We start from the raw sequence: 19,177 nt of genomic DNA, 5'->3' as shown, positions 1-19,177 counted from the left end.
GAACCAGATATTATTCTTCACTTCTAAGTTGAAAGTGATGTTCTTTTGAGCCTTGGTCTCCACCTTTCTCATTGAGGTGAGTTTGGATATTCCGTGGCTTATGCTGCAGTCAGTGACTTCATTACAGATGAAGTGATCTTTGTCACCAGGCAGAAAACAATGAATGTGAAACATTACTTTGCTGCTTTGTAACAAGGTGTGTTTAAGCCAACAATATGTTGTCAACTGTCCAACAGGGAATACTTTTAAGTCATGTAAAAACTAATAAGTTTTGTAACAAGTAGAGCTTATAGGCCATTGAATTGGTGTGGATGTGCATAGAAAGGCTGTTGAATTGGGATGTGATGTTTAGAATGGTAAGATAAAAGGATCAGGAGGTTAAAAAGAGTAGGAAAGATGCATCGGTTTCTGTGCTCACACTAAAGGGAATTCGGAAGTCTTTTTAGTAGATATAAAGGATATGTTGGCTTTGAGTTCTGCTTTGGATACATTTGTGGTCATCTTCCAGGATTCTATAGACTCTGGAACAGTCCCTGTAGATTGGACGGTGGCTAATGTCACTGCAATATTCAAAAAAAGGGGTTGAGAGAAAATGGGGAATTATAGACCTGTAAGCTTAACATTGTCTGTGGGGAAAATCTTGAATCTGTTGTCAAGGAATTTATTGCAGAGCTTTTAGAAAGCAGTGGCAGAATCAGACAGAGTCCGTGTAGGTTTAGGAAGGAGAAATCATGCTTGACAAGGATGAGCCAGTCGATGTAGTATATTTTGACTTTCGGAAAGCGTTTGACAAAGTCCCACATGAGAGATGAAAGCGCAAAATTAAAGCGCATGGGATTGGAGGAACTGTATTGAGATGGATAGGAAACCAGTTGGGAGAGAGGGAGCAAAGAGTAGGAATTGGCAGGCAGTAACTAGTGGAGTGCCACATGGATCAGCGTTGGGATCCCAGCTATTCACAATGTATATTAATGATTTGGATGATGGAACAAAATGTAACATCTCCAAGTTTGTGGATGATACCCAGTTGGGTAGCAGGGAAAACTGTGAGGATGCAGAGATCCTTCAGCATGATCTTGACAGGTTGGGTTTGTGGGAAAATCAATAGCTTTTGCAGTATAATTTGGATAAATGTGAGGTTATTCACTTCAGAAACAAAAACAAGAAGGCAGATTACTACCTGAGTGGCTGTAAATTGAGAGCAGGGAGTGTGCAGCAGGACCTGGGTATCCTTGTGTACCAGTTGCTGAAGGTAAGCATGCTGGTGCAGCAGGCGGTAAAGAAGGCAAATGGTATGTTGGCCTTCGTTATGAGAGGTTTTTGAGTACAGGAGGGGATGTGTTGTTGCAGTTATACGGGGCCTTGGTGAGGCCACATGTAGAATATTGCGTGCATTCTTGGTTTCTTCTCCTGAGGAAGGATGCTCTTGCTCTCGAGGGACTGCAGTGAAGGTTTACCAGACAAATAAGGGGGGGATTTCCAAGAAACTTGAAATTCTAACAACACTGGTCAGGGTAGATGCAGGGAGGATGTTCCCAGTGGTGATTGTGTCCAGAACCAGGTGTCACAATGTGAGGAACCAGGGTAGACTATTTAGGATGGAGATGAGATACTGCTTCACAGAAAGAGTGGTGAGCCTGTGGAATTCATTACCACAGGAAATAGTTGATGCCAAAACATTGAATGTATTCAAGAGGCGACTAGATATAGCACTTGGGGCGAATGGGGTCAGAGGTTATGGGGAGAAAACTGAATGAGGCCGTTGAGTTGGATGATCAGCCATGATCATGAAGAATGGTGGAGCAGGCTCGAAGGAGCAGGAGAGGCCAATCAGCTTGATCCTGTATGTTTCTGAGTTTCTCGTCAGCAGATTTGACAAATGTTGATGTTGAGACTGAGACCTTTGGACCGAGGAAGGAGCTGTTTTGAGAATAGAGACACTAATATGGCATCTTGAGTTAAAAGTATGCTAATGCTATTATTTGGATTAAAAGCATTTTTGAGCCCATTTGAAGAGACTGCTGAGATACAGTTTCAGTAGGTAGGAGACAGACTGATATAATGCCTATATATGTACCAACTATCAAGAAAGTGATTTTTGTATTGTTTTCTGGCTTGAGATCCAAATTACAAAGTATCTTGTCTATTTTATCGTGGTACTTGGAAACGAGAGAGTTAAGATGTCATTTGACATTTTCTCTTTCTTTACAATGCCTGCCTTGGAAACCATCCAATAAAGAAACTAGTGGTCTTTAATCCAGTTATAAGCTTTATTCAAATTCTGACACAATTTTGCAACAGTCATGCTAATATGTGATACAAAATAACCATTGAAAGGAAAGGGCACACAACATGGCCATGTTATTTAGCAACATTGACCTTTCCTCTCCAGTCCAATGAACTCCCAAATTCCAATCAAGGTTTGTAATGGCAGTGATTCTCCGTCAACCTGAGTTCAAGAAAATGGACTGCATTTAAGTCATTTAGTGTTGCAGAAAGTTTAATGCTGTAGATTGTGTGTGTGTGTGTGTGTGTGTGTGTTTTACAACTGTTTAATTTAGCATTTTATAACATGCCCATAATTATTTAAAGCTATATATTGCAGACCTGTTGCCTACATCTGGCTATAGAAAATGTGATTACAGTTCAAAAGAATCAGTTACGACTCTTATTCATTTCTTTTTATTTATACATGGGAGGATTCTGTCACTATTTAGTTCAGCATTTATTGCCCATCCCTAAGTGCCCTTGAAACGGTGGTGGTGAGCCACAGACTTGTCATGTAAGGGCATGGAGGTTATACTTGTTAGTGGTTTTGATAGAACTGAGTGGCTTGTGGTCATTTCACAGGTCAGTTAGCAATCAACGATATTGTTGTAGGTCTCAAGTCACATTTGAAACAGATTGGGTAAGGATGATGGGTTTCCTTCCCAAAAGGACAGCAGTGAATCCAATAGGTTTCTATGATGGTCTGGAATTTCATGGTACCTATATTGCCAATACTCACTATGTAATTCCAGAATTATTTAATTAGTTCATATTAAATTCTCCAACTGCCACGTGGGATTTGAAAGTGTCTCCAGATTAGTAGTCTGAATCTCTAGATTTTTGCTGGTTTGTTAACATAATCGCCATGCTATTATACCATGCCAATTTGGAGAAATGTGGTCTCGCCGTTGAGTTTGACCAAATGTTTTGAGCGCTTGGAATTCTTGAGCCGCATTCCCAGAAAATTCCAACAGCGTATGTAGACAAATGTTGATATCCCCTGTTTTCTTGTCATTTGAACTGGCTTTGGAAAGGTCTGGATGAAAGTGCATTGAAAGGACTTTAATGACCTTTTTCAAGAATATCCAGAGACTCAGTCCAACATCAACACGGGACTTGTTTATATCAATAGCACTAGCTCATTCCCCCCCCCCCCCCACTCCTTTTTGTTTTGTATCTTAATGGAGCATTGTGAGGACTTGTTTTGAATGGGGAATAATCCAGTGTGAGGACTTTTCTGCAGATCTAGAGAAGCACTGTACCTCTTTTTGAGTGAGTTACTGATCCTGTAGTGCTCTTCAAATATAAGGTCAAGATAGTTGTGTGACTGTTGCACTATTACTGTGCATCATGTTCCATTATCTTGGCAATTTGCCTTTGGTCACTGGCAGTGGTTTGGCGTGAGTGATCATGCCATTTGGTTCATGTTGACGACAGGTTTGAACTGTCTTTGGTTGTGCTTTATTGTAATTCCAGAATTATGCCATCCATGGGAAAGTATTAATTATGGTATAGATACTTTATTTCTTTTGTACATATTTGTGTCACACCATGCATTCTGGGCTTGAGATAGACTGGTTGAGGAGAAGGGAAGTCAAAGAATGTCTTCAGGCTTAAGTTTAAAAGTAACTATTCATTGCACCTACATACTAAGCACAGTTAAACACAGTAATCTTACAATAGGCTCTGAATTTGATTAACAATTACCTAGTGTAACTATATTCTCAATTATTCATATCCATATGCTCTCTGTCTATTTGAGTGTATTTAATCTCAGTGTGATATTTACAGTTTCCTTTCCAGACTCTTATGACCAGGGCAAGCTGAGTGGTTGATAGGATGCCAAATTAGACTTTACTTGCGAAGTAGATAAAAATAAAATTTAATTCTGGACTTTTCATTTTTCTCTGAATTCAATGTGGTGGGGGAGGGATCTCGAAGACGCTGTTTAGCGAGGGCCCCAACCAGCCCTGGGACTGTCCTCCTTTCTAACTCTGCCCATACTGAGATATTTGTACCCAGTGATGTTCAGCTCTGCAGCATCAGAACAAGGCTATTCCAGGGTGGTCTTACTCACACACAATGTTACTGTTTTTTGATCCCCATGCCTTCAGCTACCTTGACCTTACATTCTGGAATTCTGTCCCATGTACTTACCGTTTTTACTCTCCTCCTTTTTAAATTCTACCTCCTTCAGGACTGATCTTTTGGCTATCTGCCATAATCATCACTTTTCATTCCTCGAAGTCTGAAGTGTTTTGTTAAAGCACTGGGGATGTTTTACTATGTTAAAGGCATTGTCAACTATTTGCATTTAACTGTCACTGATACATCTTCAGACCAAAGGAATCAAGGTATTCTGGAAGAACTGGAAAGTGGATTTGGTGCAGTAGGTCAGCTCAGGTTTCCTTAAATGGCGAAGTTGGCTCAAAGAGCTGATGACCATTTCTGTTCCCAGTCCTTATTTCGTTTGTAGAGAAAAGTATAATTTTGAATGGAAAGAAGGTCTTAACTGGAATAAGATGCAGGCTATTGAATTCAAACAATTAAAAATCCTTCATGATGACTCAATTGGTTTTGATGATTAGCTGAAGATAAAATATGCCTTTATTATTTTTAAAAGAAGCCAGTGTCCTGACCAGTATTTAACTTGAGCAGTGCCTAACTTAGGGGCAGATGTTCTGAGTGGTAATCACTGTCAGATTGCCACTCCCTCCCTACTTTTCACACGAGAGAAAATATTCTGCATTTCTGAAAGAAGTCTCTGGTCCAACTTCCTTCAGAAATGCAGAATGCACTTGATATCTGACTGGTCCCTCATAATGCAGTGTGATCTGTCAAAGACCTGTTAACAAAGTAGAGCTGATCAGTGCAGAGTATAAAGTCTTGAGTTAGGTAACATTCTGTACGTTCGGTTTATTGATTTATGTTGGGGCTGTATTGGAGGGATACCAATTGGCTTCAGATTCTGAATTCAAGAATGAAAACTTCAATTCTTCCTTCATAGCTAAGTAGTGACTTCCATGAGTAAGTGTATAGCATTCATTGGTTGAAGCTAAGATCAGGTTTGGGGCTGCCTTTCATATATCATATATCATATAACATATAACATCAAATCCTTGAATGGTTTGCCAATACCTACTTTCTGGGCTTGCACACAATGACTGGCTACTTCTGGTCTTCAGTTACCGTAGATTAGTGCCCAAAGAATGAATGAATGCATTTTGGAGTGGAAATTGAGAAGGGAAAAATGGTGACAAACACAGTTGTTGAACAGAGATGGGGTTAAGGCAAAGAGCCTGTTGGTGATGATATGAAAAACACTTACTTCCTTCTGCTACAGATTTCAGTAGCAGTAGTGTCAGATTGGTAGCAGGTCACATTTTAGGAATTCTTCTCAGATGTGAATATTGCCCATCCCCAATTGCTCTTTGAAAGTGGGGTTGAATTACCATCTTGAATCACTGTAGTCTGATATGCAGTTTGTTTCCTATAGGTTTTAGTATCTTATGTGGTAGTGCTTATGTAACATGTGAAAGGAGGGGAAGCTAATGTGGTTTTGAAGAATCCAGCAAATGTTTATTATACCTGACTGTTACATTTCAGATATTACATTCAAAAGCTCATATCAGGCCGGACTGGCATTAGGCTATTCAGTTACAAAGTTGCAACAAATAGAAGTGATCCCAAGCAAGTTGGCATCTGAGACTGGCTGTTGTGTTGCAGAGTGTCCAACTGTACACTGATGGGCAAAGCTTGCAGGTGACTCACTATTGTGCACCTCCCAAAAGGCAGATAAAGAAAAGATTATCACCTGCCCTTAGACAAGCTGCTCGGTTTTATGTATGTTTAATGTTCCCAGAGGGAGGAAGAATTAATGTGAATGAGGTGTTTTTATTTAAAACAAAATGGGCAGGAACAGAAGCAAAATGGGTACATAGCGTAGATTTGAACTGGTTACACTAATTTTGATGTTTCTTGGCCAATAGAAGTTCTACTTGAACAGCTTGCAGATCAAAGTTCAAAGGTAATTGGGAGTTTTTGATACAGTCAATTGATTTCCACGACTGCTTAAAGCTTAATGATTAAACAACAAGGGCAGGAACCTGTCAAATGTGAGAGCGTATATTTCAGCCCTGAACATTCTGAATGTAGTAAAGCTGACTGTACAAAGTTATGAAGTTTTGTTTTCCAAGTGAAGAGAAGTGACTACAACCCACTCGAAATATTTCCACTGCCAATGATCTTTTAGTGTGAGTGCAAAAAATATTATTCACGTTGAATGATTTTTAAAAACCCTTTTTTCCCAAAGTGCCCTTTGTACCCTTGCTGTCAGACTTCTCATCAATCACGACATTGTACACTTGTGCATCAGCTCTAACGATAGTTTGCCTCTAGGTTGCAGTCATACAGAAGTGGTGACAATCACATGTAGATTTTAAGGCAGTGTTGTACTGGAGAGTTGCAGCAAGAATAAAGAATTGAAGGGGAAGTTGATGGGCTGTGTCAGTAAGAGAGCTGATGCTGATCTGATTTAATTGGAGTTGAGGCTGCATATGGACTACAGAGGGGGGCCCTGGCAATTTGCAGATTCTCATCAAAAGTATATTAAATAGCACGTGATAAACTTTGTTTACTGGAACCCAGTGTAGCTTGAGCAAGATCAGGCTGACAGGTAAAGTTGGAATTTTACTTGGCTGAGCTTGAACAGACATTTGGGAATTTGGGGAAATAAAGCTGTGATTTATGGTGCACCTTTCACAACTTTGAGGTGTTCCAGTAAGTTTTTCAGCCAATGAAGCACTTTTGAAATGTAAAATTTATTGTCACTCTTTGATTTTAAACTTCCTTCTGGTTGTCTCCTTTGTGTTATTGTTGTCTGATTTGAAATAACTTGTAGTGTAAGAAACGTGGCAGTTAATTAGCACACAGCAAACTCCCTTGGGTGACAATAAGTTAAGACAGATAATGTGTTTTTATGATGTTCATAGAGTGATAAATATTGGCCAGGACACTAGGGAAGTAAGAAAGGAGGGGAGGGAAGAGCTTTGGGGACAGTGTTTCAAGCTTCGGGTCCAGGCAGGTTAAAGCACAGATGATGTGAGGGAAATTATGGACAAGTCGAGGCCGTGTGGGAAGGTGCTGAGATCTCTGAGGAGTTATGGCCAGGAGATTTTCAGAAATAGGGAAGGATGGGAACATAGAAATATTTGAATGTAAAAATGAGAAGTTTAAAACCGAGGCATTGCCAGGTTGGGAGGCTGTTTAGCCCAGTCAGCATGGAACAAAGAACGTGGATAATCCGTGTGAAATGTTATTGATTGATGCACCTTCCCAGTACATTGGGAATTACAATTTTGGGCCATCCAGATACATGTCATCCTCAATATTGTGCCAATTGATCATGAGGGGTTTAATTTATAGCATGGTCCAATTTAGAAACAAAAACAAAGTTGCTGGAAAAGAACTGGGTTCTGAGGAAGGGTCACCGGACCTGAAACATTAACTGTTTTTACCTCCACAGATGCTTCCAGAACTGCTGGGCTTTTCCAGCAACTTTGTTTTTGTTCCTGATTTACAGCATCTGCAGTTCCTTTGGTTTTTATGAGCCAATTTAGATTTTAATTATCATAGAGTTAGGATTAATTTTAGTAGTAGAGCCTTGGAAAGCTACTCTGTGAAACTAACCCTGTGTAATTGCATGGTGCATTTAGATAGACTTTGTTGTCAGGTAGCATACTGCCACATCCTCTGGCACCTCACCCTAATCCCCAAAATACTGAGCTGCCAGTCTGAAAGCTGAAGTTGTGCAAATGCCATTTTAAGGACACCTCGTATCTGTACAAAATGTGAAGGGATATTGTCGATGGCTTCTTCTTGAGCGAATTGGAATTTATCAAATGCCTTTTGCAAACCTGGGACATCCCAAAGCCATTCCCAGCCAATGATGTACTCCTGAAGTGCATTTGACTGTCACGATGTGAAAAATGTTGCATATGTACATAGCAAGTTTCCACAAACTGGAATGAGACACTGGAACACAGCTTAATGTTGGCCAACTTGCTCTCGTTTTGGCGTTCAGTATGACCCTCCCCATTCTTGATCAAAATTGTGCCTTGGAATCATTTTGCTTTACCTCAGACAGCAACCATCTCATTTAACATACATCATCTGGTTGAGCAATAAATCTGTTTGCATTCACCAAATCCCTTTAAATGCAGCAAATAGTTGTTTATAGTCTAATCCTGCGATTCCAAAATTATGGAAGTGTGTGTTTTTTTTTAGCATTTTCATCTGCATCAGTGTGATGACAAAGAATAAAACAATACAAGCTCAGAGAATTAGAATTTCTGATGATGTTGGTGTGAGGTTTTTGAATTTTTCAGTTTGGTTATTTTAAAGCAGTTGGTGGCTTATGTATGTTAATATTAATTGTTTCAGGTCCCAGTGGAACGGAAAAGAGACTCTGTGCCTTTTGGGGAAACTTGCTTAAAAGCAGACCTGCACAACTTTAAACTGAAGAGGCGATTAAGCAACAATTATTGAACCATAAGGCAAGTATTGCACAAAGGAAACAACAACAACTGGGAATGTTATGGCACTCGGAATCCCTACTCCAGCAGCTTTATGATATAATGGTGGAAGATATTCATTATTTTGATCACATCTTGGATGAGAAGTCCCAATTTCTCACAGTTCCAGGCAAAATAACAGTAAAATTCCTGAAGTGTTTCACAGGAGAGTGATCAAACAACATTTGATTCCAAGCTTTATCAGGTGATATTTAAACAGGTGACTAAAAACTTGCTTCTTGAAACCTGCCAGATTGAGCTGCTTTTAGGAGGACAGAATGATTTAGGGAGGGAATTCAGAGCTGAAGTGTTCGGTAACTTAAAATACAAAGGTGGAGCAATGAAAACACTAATGTTGGCTTCCACATCTGGAAATGGTAAAGGCACTGAACCTTAGAAGTAACAATTGGGTAATTCAGTGGAAGTGGACTGATCAGGGTCTAAGCAAAATAACAGCCATACTACAAATTTTGGATAATGACATATTGCAGTGTTCTTTTGGTGTGACATGTCAGAGGGAAGCTGGTAGTAGCTGGCTCAGTAGGAATCTGATCCTTGCCATGGATTGTACAGTACAAGTTGTTTTCTGTTGCAAAGCCTGGCCTCTGGGAATTGATCCACACACTGCCTTTTTATCTGCTGGTACAATGGTGTAATCTGTGTCAGTAACAATAATATCACCTCTGGTGACCTCAACTGGATATCTTAACTTTTGCACATGTTTCTCTTCTTCGGTCACTTTCTGCTCGAATACCTGATGGGCAAGGCGTGATTCATGTCAATGAACTGCGTGTTTTCATAGAACAGAAGTTATGATCCAGCTGAGATGATTCAACCAGTGTAACTGGCATATGCAGTAAGAATACTCCATGCTTCCTACATTAGTTTGCCCATCTTGACTTAGCATGACTCTTGCATTCTAACCATAGCACATTCTTTGCCTAGGCTGTCTGTCTTGCAGATTTGTTTGCTTGATAAAACTTATCTCGGTGCCTGTGTGTTTTATATCTCAACATTTGCAGTCAAAAAGGGAAGGGTTCCAGATTTCTAGCTGAGAGTCCACACCAGCAACTCTGTAATCCAATGGTGGTCGGTATTCATGGTTAGGATCAGATCCCGGATGAGAGATCCCAATTTGTTGCGGTTCTAGGCAGGATACCCCAAAATCAATAAGCTTCCAAATGAGGAGGGATAAACTGACTTCTCTTGGTTATTCACTTGCCCACTTGGCTGATTGCTGCAAGGTTAATTTAACAGAGTCCCTCCCCATGTAAGTTTCTTTCTCCCGGACTAAGTTTTGTTTTGTTTTAACAGGAACTAATTCTTGACTTAGCAAAAGGGTGAGCTTATTAGCTCCTAAACAAGCGAAGCAGTAATGATACAACACAAGTAAACATGGATTAAGAATCAAGAGTGAGTATAAAATAAAGTTAATGTTTAAAAAAGAAACGGAGCAGTTTGAGTTGTTTAAGTGTAAATGGAAGAATGTTAGTGGTTGTTTCCAGTAGTGTTGATTTTGGTAGTTGAACAGTCGATTTTACAATTCTTAGCTTTACAGGGTGTTTCAAGTTCTATTGTTCTGGTTCATTTTTGGCATTATGGAGTGAAAGATCAACTCTTTCCTTCCTTTACCTGTAGTGCAGGGGTATTTAATGGCTAGAATTAGAATTAGCTTGATTTTTGCATTCACTCATTTGAGTACAGTGAAAACTGTACAAATTGGTACGTATGGCACTATCTTAGGTGCAATATTTTCAGTTACAGCACTTGGTGGTGGGGGCGGGGGGGTAAAAAAGTAAAAAAAAGTCGAGCATTGCAGGTTTTAGGAATAAATTGAAACATGGAGAAAACAAAAAAGTTGAGAACAACAGTCTTCCAACCCCGTCCATTCTTGCACTGGGCCTTGACTCCAGACTGCGCCTGTCTTCACCTCAGTGCTCCTGAGGCCGAGAGATCACTCTGGTATCACCTCGAGGCCAGAGGTCCACGCTGAGGCCATGGCAGGCCAAGAGACTGGTCTTTGGGCAGTACTTGGTAATGTGCTGGGCTGCTGAGAGATCACAGGCTGAGAGCACGCCATGCTGGGCCAAGAGGCCACCTCGTTGGGCCTAATATTGACAAAGACCTTGGCACATTTGTGTAATATTCCTTTGGGTGCTACATGAATGTTGATCCATTGAATTAAGTATTGGAGCTTGTGTTAAAATGGAGGACAGGCATGTGACCAAGATGTGTTGAAAGTGCATAGATTAAAAATCCTTTTGAGGCTTGAGTCTTAATTTTGTACTCCATTTTCTCTGAAGGCCAGATCTCACAATCAGTGCCAAAATCTGAGGAATGAGCTTTGGTCACTTTTTAAGTACTTTGAGTGAGGTTGCTAAAAGTGTTAGTAAGTATGCAGTAATCCTAGTTGAGACTTTTGCATTCTTAAAACATGTTTTACATTCCACAAATAGAACTGCGCCCACTTAAACATTTTACGAATGACTATAAATAAGAAACTGTAGTAATTCCCCAGTGGGAAAAGTGCTACATATTGCATTGTGCCATATTTGACTGAGAATTTTTGACACCCTGCTGATACAAACTGGTGGTTTTCTGTGATGTGGAGATTAAAGATTTCCAAATCTGAATTTGGGCTGTAAACCCCTCACCACTTCTGACTTGAATGGTAGCAGGATCTTGGGGGCAGGGTAATGGGCTTGGTGACGAGGAGGTAAGTTAACATTTTTAAGTCTTGTAAATGAGGAACTTCGTCTGTATTCATCATTCAGTTTATGTGTGGACAGCAAATTTGCAGATTATCATGGAACCCTGACAGCTAAACCTTGGCAAGTAATGTTAAGTTGGTGGGTAAGTGCCTTTCCCCCTCAGTGCCATCCCTGACCACTGATCAGGCTGTTTCTCCTTCTCCCTCTCTCTTGCTTTTCCCTAACCCCATCCGACCCAATGACCTTGAATTTGCAACTCCCAATCCTGCACTGGTGTCACTTGGAATCTCTCAGTCTGACTACAGCATCACATCATCTCCTGGAGTTAAAACTCCATTCAGGTGTACAAAATCCCTGGGTTTTTTTTAGTTTATGAGCTCCACTCGAAGTAGGTCTAGTAAGTTAAATTTAACCCTCTGTTCTTACAGAGGATGTGGTATGATGATTTTTTTTAAACAGCAATACAATGGAGTGCAACTAGAACTACAGTTTGTTTCTCTAATGCTGCTAGCTCCATTACGAGTAACTTTTCTTTATATAGAATTTACTACCATTCAGCCCAACAGGCCTTTAGCTCCACAAAAGCTTCTTCCTAATCTAATAAAAGCAAAATACTGCTGGAAATCTGAAATAAAAACAAAGTGCAGGAGAAACTCAGCAGGTCTGCCACTTCCTGTGGTGTGAGGAAGATTTAAAGTTTCAAGTCTGATTCCTTTTTGGCACCTCGTCCCAATTTGTTTTAATCAATTTTCAGTTTACACCATTATTTCAATCGCTCGCTCGCGCTCTCCCGTGCTTTTCCAGCTTCCCCATAAATGCATTTATAGTGTTCACCTCCAGCTCCCCACCTGAGAATAAGTTCTTAATACTTGCTAGATAATAAAATGTGAGGCTGGATGAACACAGCAGGCCGAGCAGCATCTCAGGAGCACAAAAGCTGACGTTTCGGGCCTAGACCCTTCTTCAGAGAGGGGGATGGGGGGAGGGAACTGGAATAAATAGGGAGAGAGGGGGAGGCGGACCGAAGATGGAGAGTAAAGAAGATAGGTGGAGAGAGTGTAGGTGGGGAAGTAGGGAGGGGATAGGTCAGTCCAGGGAAGACGGACAGGTCAAGGAGGTGGGATGAGGTTAGTAGGTAGCTGGGGGTGCGGCTTGGGGTGGGAGGAAGGGATGGGTGAGAGGAAGAACCGGTTAGGGAGGCAGAGACAGGTTGGACTGGTTTTGGGATGCAGTGGGTGGGGGGGGAAGAGCTGGGCTGGTTGTGTGGTGCAGTGGGGGGAGGGGATGAACTGGGCTGGTTTAGGGATGCAGTAGGGGAAGGGGAGATTTTGAAACTGGTGAAGTCCACATTGATACCATATGGCTGCAGGGTTCCCAGGCGGAATATGAGTTGCTGTTCCTGCAACCTTCGGGTGGCATCATTGTGGCAGTGCAGGAGGCCCATGGTGGACATGTCATCAAGAGAATGGGAGGGGGAGTGGAAATGGTTTGCGACTGGGAGGTGCAGTTGTTTGTTGCGAACTGAGCGGAGGTGTTCTGCAAAGCGGTCCCCAAGCCTCCGCTTGGTTTCCCCAATGTAGAGGAAGCCGCACCGGGTACAGTGGATGCAGTATACCACATTGGCAGATGTGCAGGTGAACCTCTGCTTGATGTGGAATGTCATCTTGGGGCCTGGGATGGGGGTGAGGGAGGAGGTGGGGACAAGTGTAGCATTTCCTGCGGTTGCAGGGGAAGGTGCCGGGTGTGGTGGGGTTGGAGGGCAGTGTGGAGCGAACAAGGGAGTCACGGAGAGAGTGGTCTCTCCGGAAAGCAGACAGGGGAGGGGATGGAAAAATGTCTTGGGTGGTGGGGTCGGATTGTAAATGGCGGAAGTGTCGGAGGATAATGCGTTGTATCCGGAGGTTGGTAGGGTGGTGTGTGAGAACGAGGGGGATCCTCTTGGGGCGGTTGTGGCGGGGGCGGGGTGTGAGGGATGTGTCGCGGGAAATGCGGGAGACGCGGTCAAGGGCGTTCTCGATCACCGTGGGGGGAAAGTTGCGGTCGTTAAAGAACTTGGACATCTGGGATGTGCGGGAGTGGAATGTCTTATCGTGGGAGCAGATGTGGCGGAGGCGGAGGAATTGGGAATAGGGGATGGAATTTTTGCAGGAGGGTGGGTGGGAGGAGGTGTATTCTAGGTAGCTGTGGGAGTCGGTGGGCTTGAAATGGACATCAGTTACAAGCTGGTTGCCTGAGATGGAGACTGAGAGGTCCAGGAAGGTGAGGGATGTGCTGGAGATGGCCCAGGTGAACTGTAGGTTGGGGTGGAAGGTGTTGGTGAAGTGGATGAACTGTTCGAGCTCCTCTGGGGAGCAAGAGGCGGCGCCGATACAGTCATCAATGTACCGGAGGAAGAGGTGGGGTTTGGGGCCTGTGTAGGTGCGGAAGAGGGACTGTTCCACGTAACCTACAAAGAGGCAGGCATAGCTGGGGCCCATGCGGGAATGGCCCATGGTCTTAATACTTGCTACTTTTTGGCTACATAGGTTTCTCATGGTAAAAACAGTCTCTGTACTTGCTCCCCACATGCCTCCATGGCAACTCCCCGTGTTATTGCAGAAGGTGTAACTTCAATAAATCACATTGCCCTCTGTTAATGTTTCCATCCTAGGCCTGCTGTGGTGTTCCAGCAACGCTTGATGCAAAACTTGAACACATGTACCAGCAGGTTCAAGAACAGCTTCTTCCCTGCTGTTATTAGACTTCTAAATGGACCTCTCAAACTTCAATTCTAATGTTGATGTTGCTTTTTGCGCACCTTCTTTGCAGCCATTATTTTGCATTCTTCACTCTGTTCAATCAATCTGTGATCTTTGTATGTTTATAATCTGCCTGTATTGCATGCAGAACAAAACTTTTCACTCTACCTAGATACATGTGACAATAATAAATCAAATCAAGCTTGAGGAGCCGCACCTCATTTTCTGCTTAGGTACTTTATAGCTCCCTACTATCCAGTTCCCTTCTTCCTTTCCCCATTGTCTAGTCCAGGTACTTTTCCTTATCGCCTTTCTTGTATTTGCCCTTCAAATGTGTATTCAACTTCCCTTTGACCTCTTGACACAGAGTTATAGGAGATGCTAGGGATTGGTAATAGGCAAGATTTTAAGGAATGTCTTGAGAGGAGGGAGGTGTTGAGGCAGAGAGGTAGACTGAGAATGTTTTAGGACCTTTTCTGATTAAGAATGAAACCAGTGCCAACCACTTATCAAGTTTTGAATTATTCACACAGTGAAACATAAGAATTATGTACTTCATAGCTCAACCACACCAGTGTTTCTTTATACTAAAAAGAAACATATTGAACTGAAGCCAGCTAAAGCAAATTAGAAGCTACCAGCCTCTGTAAAAGAGGCATTTTAACAAATAACAAAAGTTTATAACAAATTAATTTAAAATATCAGTGATGATGTGGCACTCATTGGTAGCGGAAGGCACGAGGCCTGCTGTAGACGAGAGGTAGGCACTTGAGCAGAGTGACCACCTCATTAGCCTGTTTCCTGGACCAGCTTGTCTAGCCCCAAGACTAGATCCATCAATGTTATTCTCACACCACAAACAAACAATGCTCTCCATCCGCATTTAGTTAAGCACAATGTTATACAATTCATACCTGTGGTGGAGTGATGCAAGTTGGAATGGGGTGCACAAGAGAGTAGAATTGGCGGAGTTTGTGAGCTCTCTTATTTAGACGGAAGAGGTTTGGGGGAGAGAGAGAGAGCGCGAGAGAGAGAGCGCGAGAGAGAGAGCGCGAGAGAGAGAGCGCGAGAGAGAGAGCGCGAGAGAGAGAGCGCGAGAGAGAGAGCGCGAGAGAGAGAGCGCGAGAGAGAGCGCGAGAGAGAGAGAGCGAGAGCGAGATAGAGAGCGAGAGCGAGATAGAGAGCGAGAGCGAGAGCGAGAGCGAGAGCGAGAGCGAGATAGAGAGAGAGAGATAGAGAGGGAGAGAGATAGAGAGAGAGAGCAACAAGTAGAAACGTTTTACTACTTGCAGCATATTGTGGTCACTGCTTTGGTTTGTGTAACAGTATTAACATTCTTGTAGTGGCAAACAATGTCATAAAGTTAAGTACAAAATTTCAAGTGACCTGACAGCTGCATTGCTCCTATTAATTCTTTGTGGTATTTAATGAGGGGTACTAGGTGATGTGTATGGAAATAGTGCAGTATCAGTGTCAAGAAATTTCACTTGACATCCACCATGTCGTTTATAAAATCAATGTGGTCAGGTCTAACACTGCAGTGATGCTGTGTGACTCTGTGGCAGGGAATGTTCGTCTTCTTTGAGTTGGATGCAGTTCAGGTCTGTGCACCGGAATGACATTTCCAACTTTGTATTGCTGTGAAGTAGCTTCAGCTTCATGTCGACAGTAAACTTGCAAATCTGCTAATGTGATGAATCGAGTAAAACATCTGGCTGTGATAGACACCTGAAATGTTGAATGGTATGTTGCTCTAATTTTATAGAGATTAAAAGATAGAAATTACGTGGACATACAGAAATGTATCTTTAAAGCATTGATTTTATGGATAAATATTCCAAATCCAGGAAAGTGATGTATTACAAAGTTGCAGTAAAGCTACAACCTTTGCTGTTGCAGTTTTGAATCTTGTATGCACTTTCCCTCACTGTTAGTAGACGTAATTTCACTGGAATCAATGTTAATCTAGTAGAAACAGTTAAACAGCTTCAGAAACCAAGTCAAGCCATACATTTATTATTAGCTAATTTATTTTATAGAGCTATTTTGTACAGTGGCTCATCTGACATTTTGAATGAACTGTGAAATCGGCTTTTATTTTACATTCTGTGGCAAATGCTGTCCTAATCCCACGTCAGTGTTGTGGGGGCATTCAAAATTGATGGACTCATTCTAAATTCAATTAAATTTTTAAGATAGCAAGTTTTCCTGTGGCATATTTGAAATGTACAAAACTCACCTTACAAGTTCAGGACCTGAAGATACGAAAATGGAAACTGTAAGCCTTGCCCATTGATTTTTGTGCTCCTCCAGTTGGCTTTCCTAACTGGCATCTTGTCTTTAATTTCCCTGTTACCCCCAAATTGCTTGCATATTAATTGCCCATTAAACACACTACAGCAAGTTAAATCTCCTAACTGGATAATTACCCTTTAAGACTTTAATTGACAATTTTCTGATATTAACTTATCTCAACATATTAATGATTTCAATGAGGCTACTAAACATAATGTCCCCCAGGCTTGCAGATGACCCAAAGCTGTGAGGGAGTGTTAACCTGTGAGGAGGATGCAGAAAAAAGTCAATGTGACTTGGCAAAATTTTTGAGTGAGTGGGCAAGTGAAGTATAATGTGCATAAATGTGAGGTTATCCACTTGGTAGTGACCCCCAACCGCAACACCCCCCCCCCCTCCCCACTTCCACAACCACCACCATAACCACTAGAAGGCAGATGATTATCTGAATGGCAATCGATCCAGAAAGGTGGGAGTGCGATGAGACCTGGGTGTCCTTATACACCAGTCATTGAAAGTAAGCATGCAGGCGCAGCAGGCAGTGAAGATGGCAAATGGTATGGAAGCCATTTATGGTGAAAGTATTCGAGTACAGGAGCAAGAGTGTCTTGCTGCAATTATACTGGGCCTTGGTGCTACCACACCTGGAGTATTGTGTGCAGTTTTGGCTTCCTTATCTAAGCAAGGTTGGTCTGGCTGGGGTTTACCAGACTGTTTGCTGGGATGGCAAGACTGACAGATGAGGAGAGGCTGGCTGCATTAAGACTATGTTCACTGCAGTTGAGAAGAATGAGAGAGGCCCCAGAGAGCCCTATAAAATTCTAATTGAGATCAACAGTTAACCCCATCACTCTGTGGTCCCAATGCACAACTTCGGCCAGCTCACAATGTCAAACGTTTTGACCTTGATGGCTTGGAGGGTAAAGTCGAAACTGATGGCATATGCCCCAAAATGCCCTATATTGGCAAAGTTTCACCCTTTAACTCCCCTGGGTAGACAGTGAGCAGCATAGCTGTTGACTTTGTTAGCCATGGTCTCATGATGCGCACATGGTATGATAATGCTGATGGGAAAATAAATGAAGTCTGGCAACTATTTTTGCATTTTAAATCTCAACTTGATGGCCAAAGCTGCAGTGTTTAATGCGATTCAAATCATTGCCTCTTGTCTCGCACTTAACTAATTTTGCTTGTTGTTTTTGCCATAGGCTGCCAGGATGGAGGAATACTGCTACTACAATGAAACCATTGCCTTTTTTTACAACAACAGTAAAAAACCCCTAGCTCAAGAATGGAATGCAATCAGCAAGCTTGTCATGGGCCTGGGCATCACCGTGTGCATCTTTATAATGCTTGCTAACCTGCTGGTGATGATAGCAATTTATGTGAACCGCCGCTTCCATTTTCCCATCTACTATTTGATGGCGAATCTTGCAGCCGCGGACTTCTTTGCCGGCCTGGCCTATTTTTACCTCATGTTCAACACGGGACCCAACACCCGCAGGTTGACTGTCAGCACGTGGCTTCTGCGCCAGGGCCTAATAGACACCAGCCTCACTGCCTCGGTGGCAAACCTGCTGGCCATTGCCATCGAGAGGCACATCACGGTGTTCCGGATGCAGCTGCACACCAGGATGAGCAACCGTCGTGTCGTGGTGGTGATTGTTGTGATATGGACCATGGCCATCATCATGGGGGCTATCCCCAGCGTGGGCTGGAATTGCATCTGCGACATCAATATCTGCTCCACCATGGCACCGCTCTACAGCAGCTCCTACTTGGTCTTTTGGGCTATTTTCAATCTGGTCACCTTCGTTGTTATGGTGGTCCTGTACGCCCACATCTTTGTCTATGTGCGACAGAGGACTATGAGAATGTCTCGTCACAGTTCAGGGCCCCGCAGAAACCGTGACACCATGATGAGCCTGTTGAAGACAGTTGCTATAGTCCTTGGTAAGTGACTTGCTTCTCCCATTTACACACTGTTGAACAATTGCAGTGTGCCGTTTTCCTTTTCACCCTTTTGTGTCTTCAGGTTTTAAGGTCTTTTTGCACAACAGCAAATGTGAAAATTGGAGCCTGTTCTGGGGATCCACTTCTGCTTCTGAAAAAACAAGAGCCTTGTCTTTCTGACTGTCCTTACGAATTGAGATGCTTGTTATGTGATTGTGTAATATTGTCCAAATGGATGTTGTTGGTCCATCCTTCAGTACCCCATGATTTAAAAAAAAATTCCAGTTCTAATCCATTTGTCAATTTGTGCAGGATTTTTTAATCTGCTGTCCTTCAACTTGAATGTTTTAGTGCAATCTCAAGGAATATGCCTTTTTATGTTTTGACGTTTTATTTTGCAGTCAGCTTTCTTTTCACTTATGAGGAAATGTACTAAACTAGTGCCAATGAGACATGTTTGCTTGGATGATATCAGAGCTGTGGGTGTGTTACCAAAGGGGAATCCCAGCTGAGGCCCTGTTTCTCTATTTGAAGCGAATGCAGAGAGGTGACTTGATAGAGGATTTTAAAATTGAAAAGGTCTATTTGGGCAGTTGAGGAAAACATGCAGGAATTCAGCAAAACCTCTTTTATCTCAAGA

At 42.3% G+C, this 19,177-nt stretch overlaps 1 protein-coding gene across 7 annotated transcripts in view; it reads left to right on the top strand.

Moving 5' to 3' along the window:
* The window catches only part of lpar1 (lysophosphatidic acid receptor 1), a 112,820-nt gene that overhangs the window by 37,209 nt on the left and 56,434 nt on the right, over nucleotides 1-19,177 (top strand). For 4 of the 7 annotated variants that reach the window (XM_048527849.2, XM_048527847.2, XM_048527846.2 and 1 more), the window contains exons 2-3: nucleotides 8,710-8,822; nucleotides 17,793-18,537. In XM_048527849.2, the coding sequence (XP_048383806.1) occupies nucleotides 17,802-18,537 (736 nt within the window). In that variant the 5' untranslated portion in view covers nucleotides 8,710-8,822; nucleotides 17,793-17,801. Of the gene's footprint in view, nucleotides 1-6,425; nucleotides 6,522-6,850; nucleotides 6,944-8,709; nucleotides 8,823-10,152; nucleotides 10,254-17,792; nucleotides 18,538-19,177 lie in introns of those variants that run through there. The other 3 variants (XM_059644218.1, XM_048527848.2, XM_048527850.2) reach the window with 3 other exon arrangements.

The sequence above is a fragment of the Stegostoma tigrinum genome, chromosome 3 (assembly GCF_030684315.1).
Source record: "Stegostoma tigrinum isolate sSteTig4 chromosome 3, sSteTig4.hap1, whole genome shotgun sequence".
Lineage (NCBI taxonomy): Eukaryota > Metazoa > Chordata > Chondrichthyes > Orectolobiformes > Stegostomatidae > Stegostoma > Stegostoma tigrinum.
Note: the sequence above shows the minus strand (reverse complement) of the source record. Positions and strands in the feature narration are given on the sequence as shown.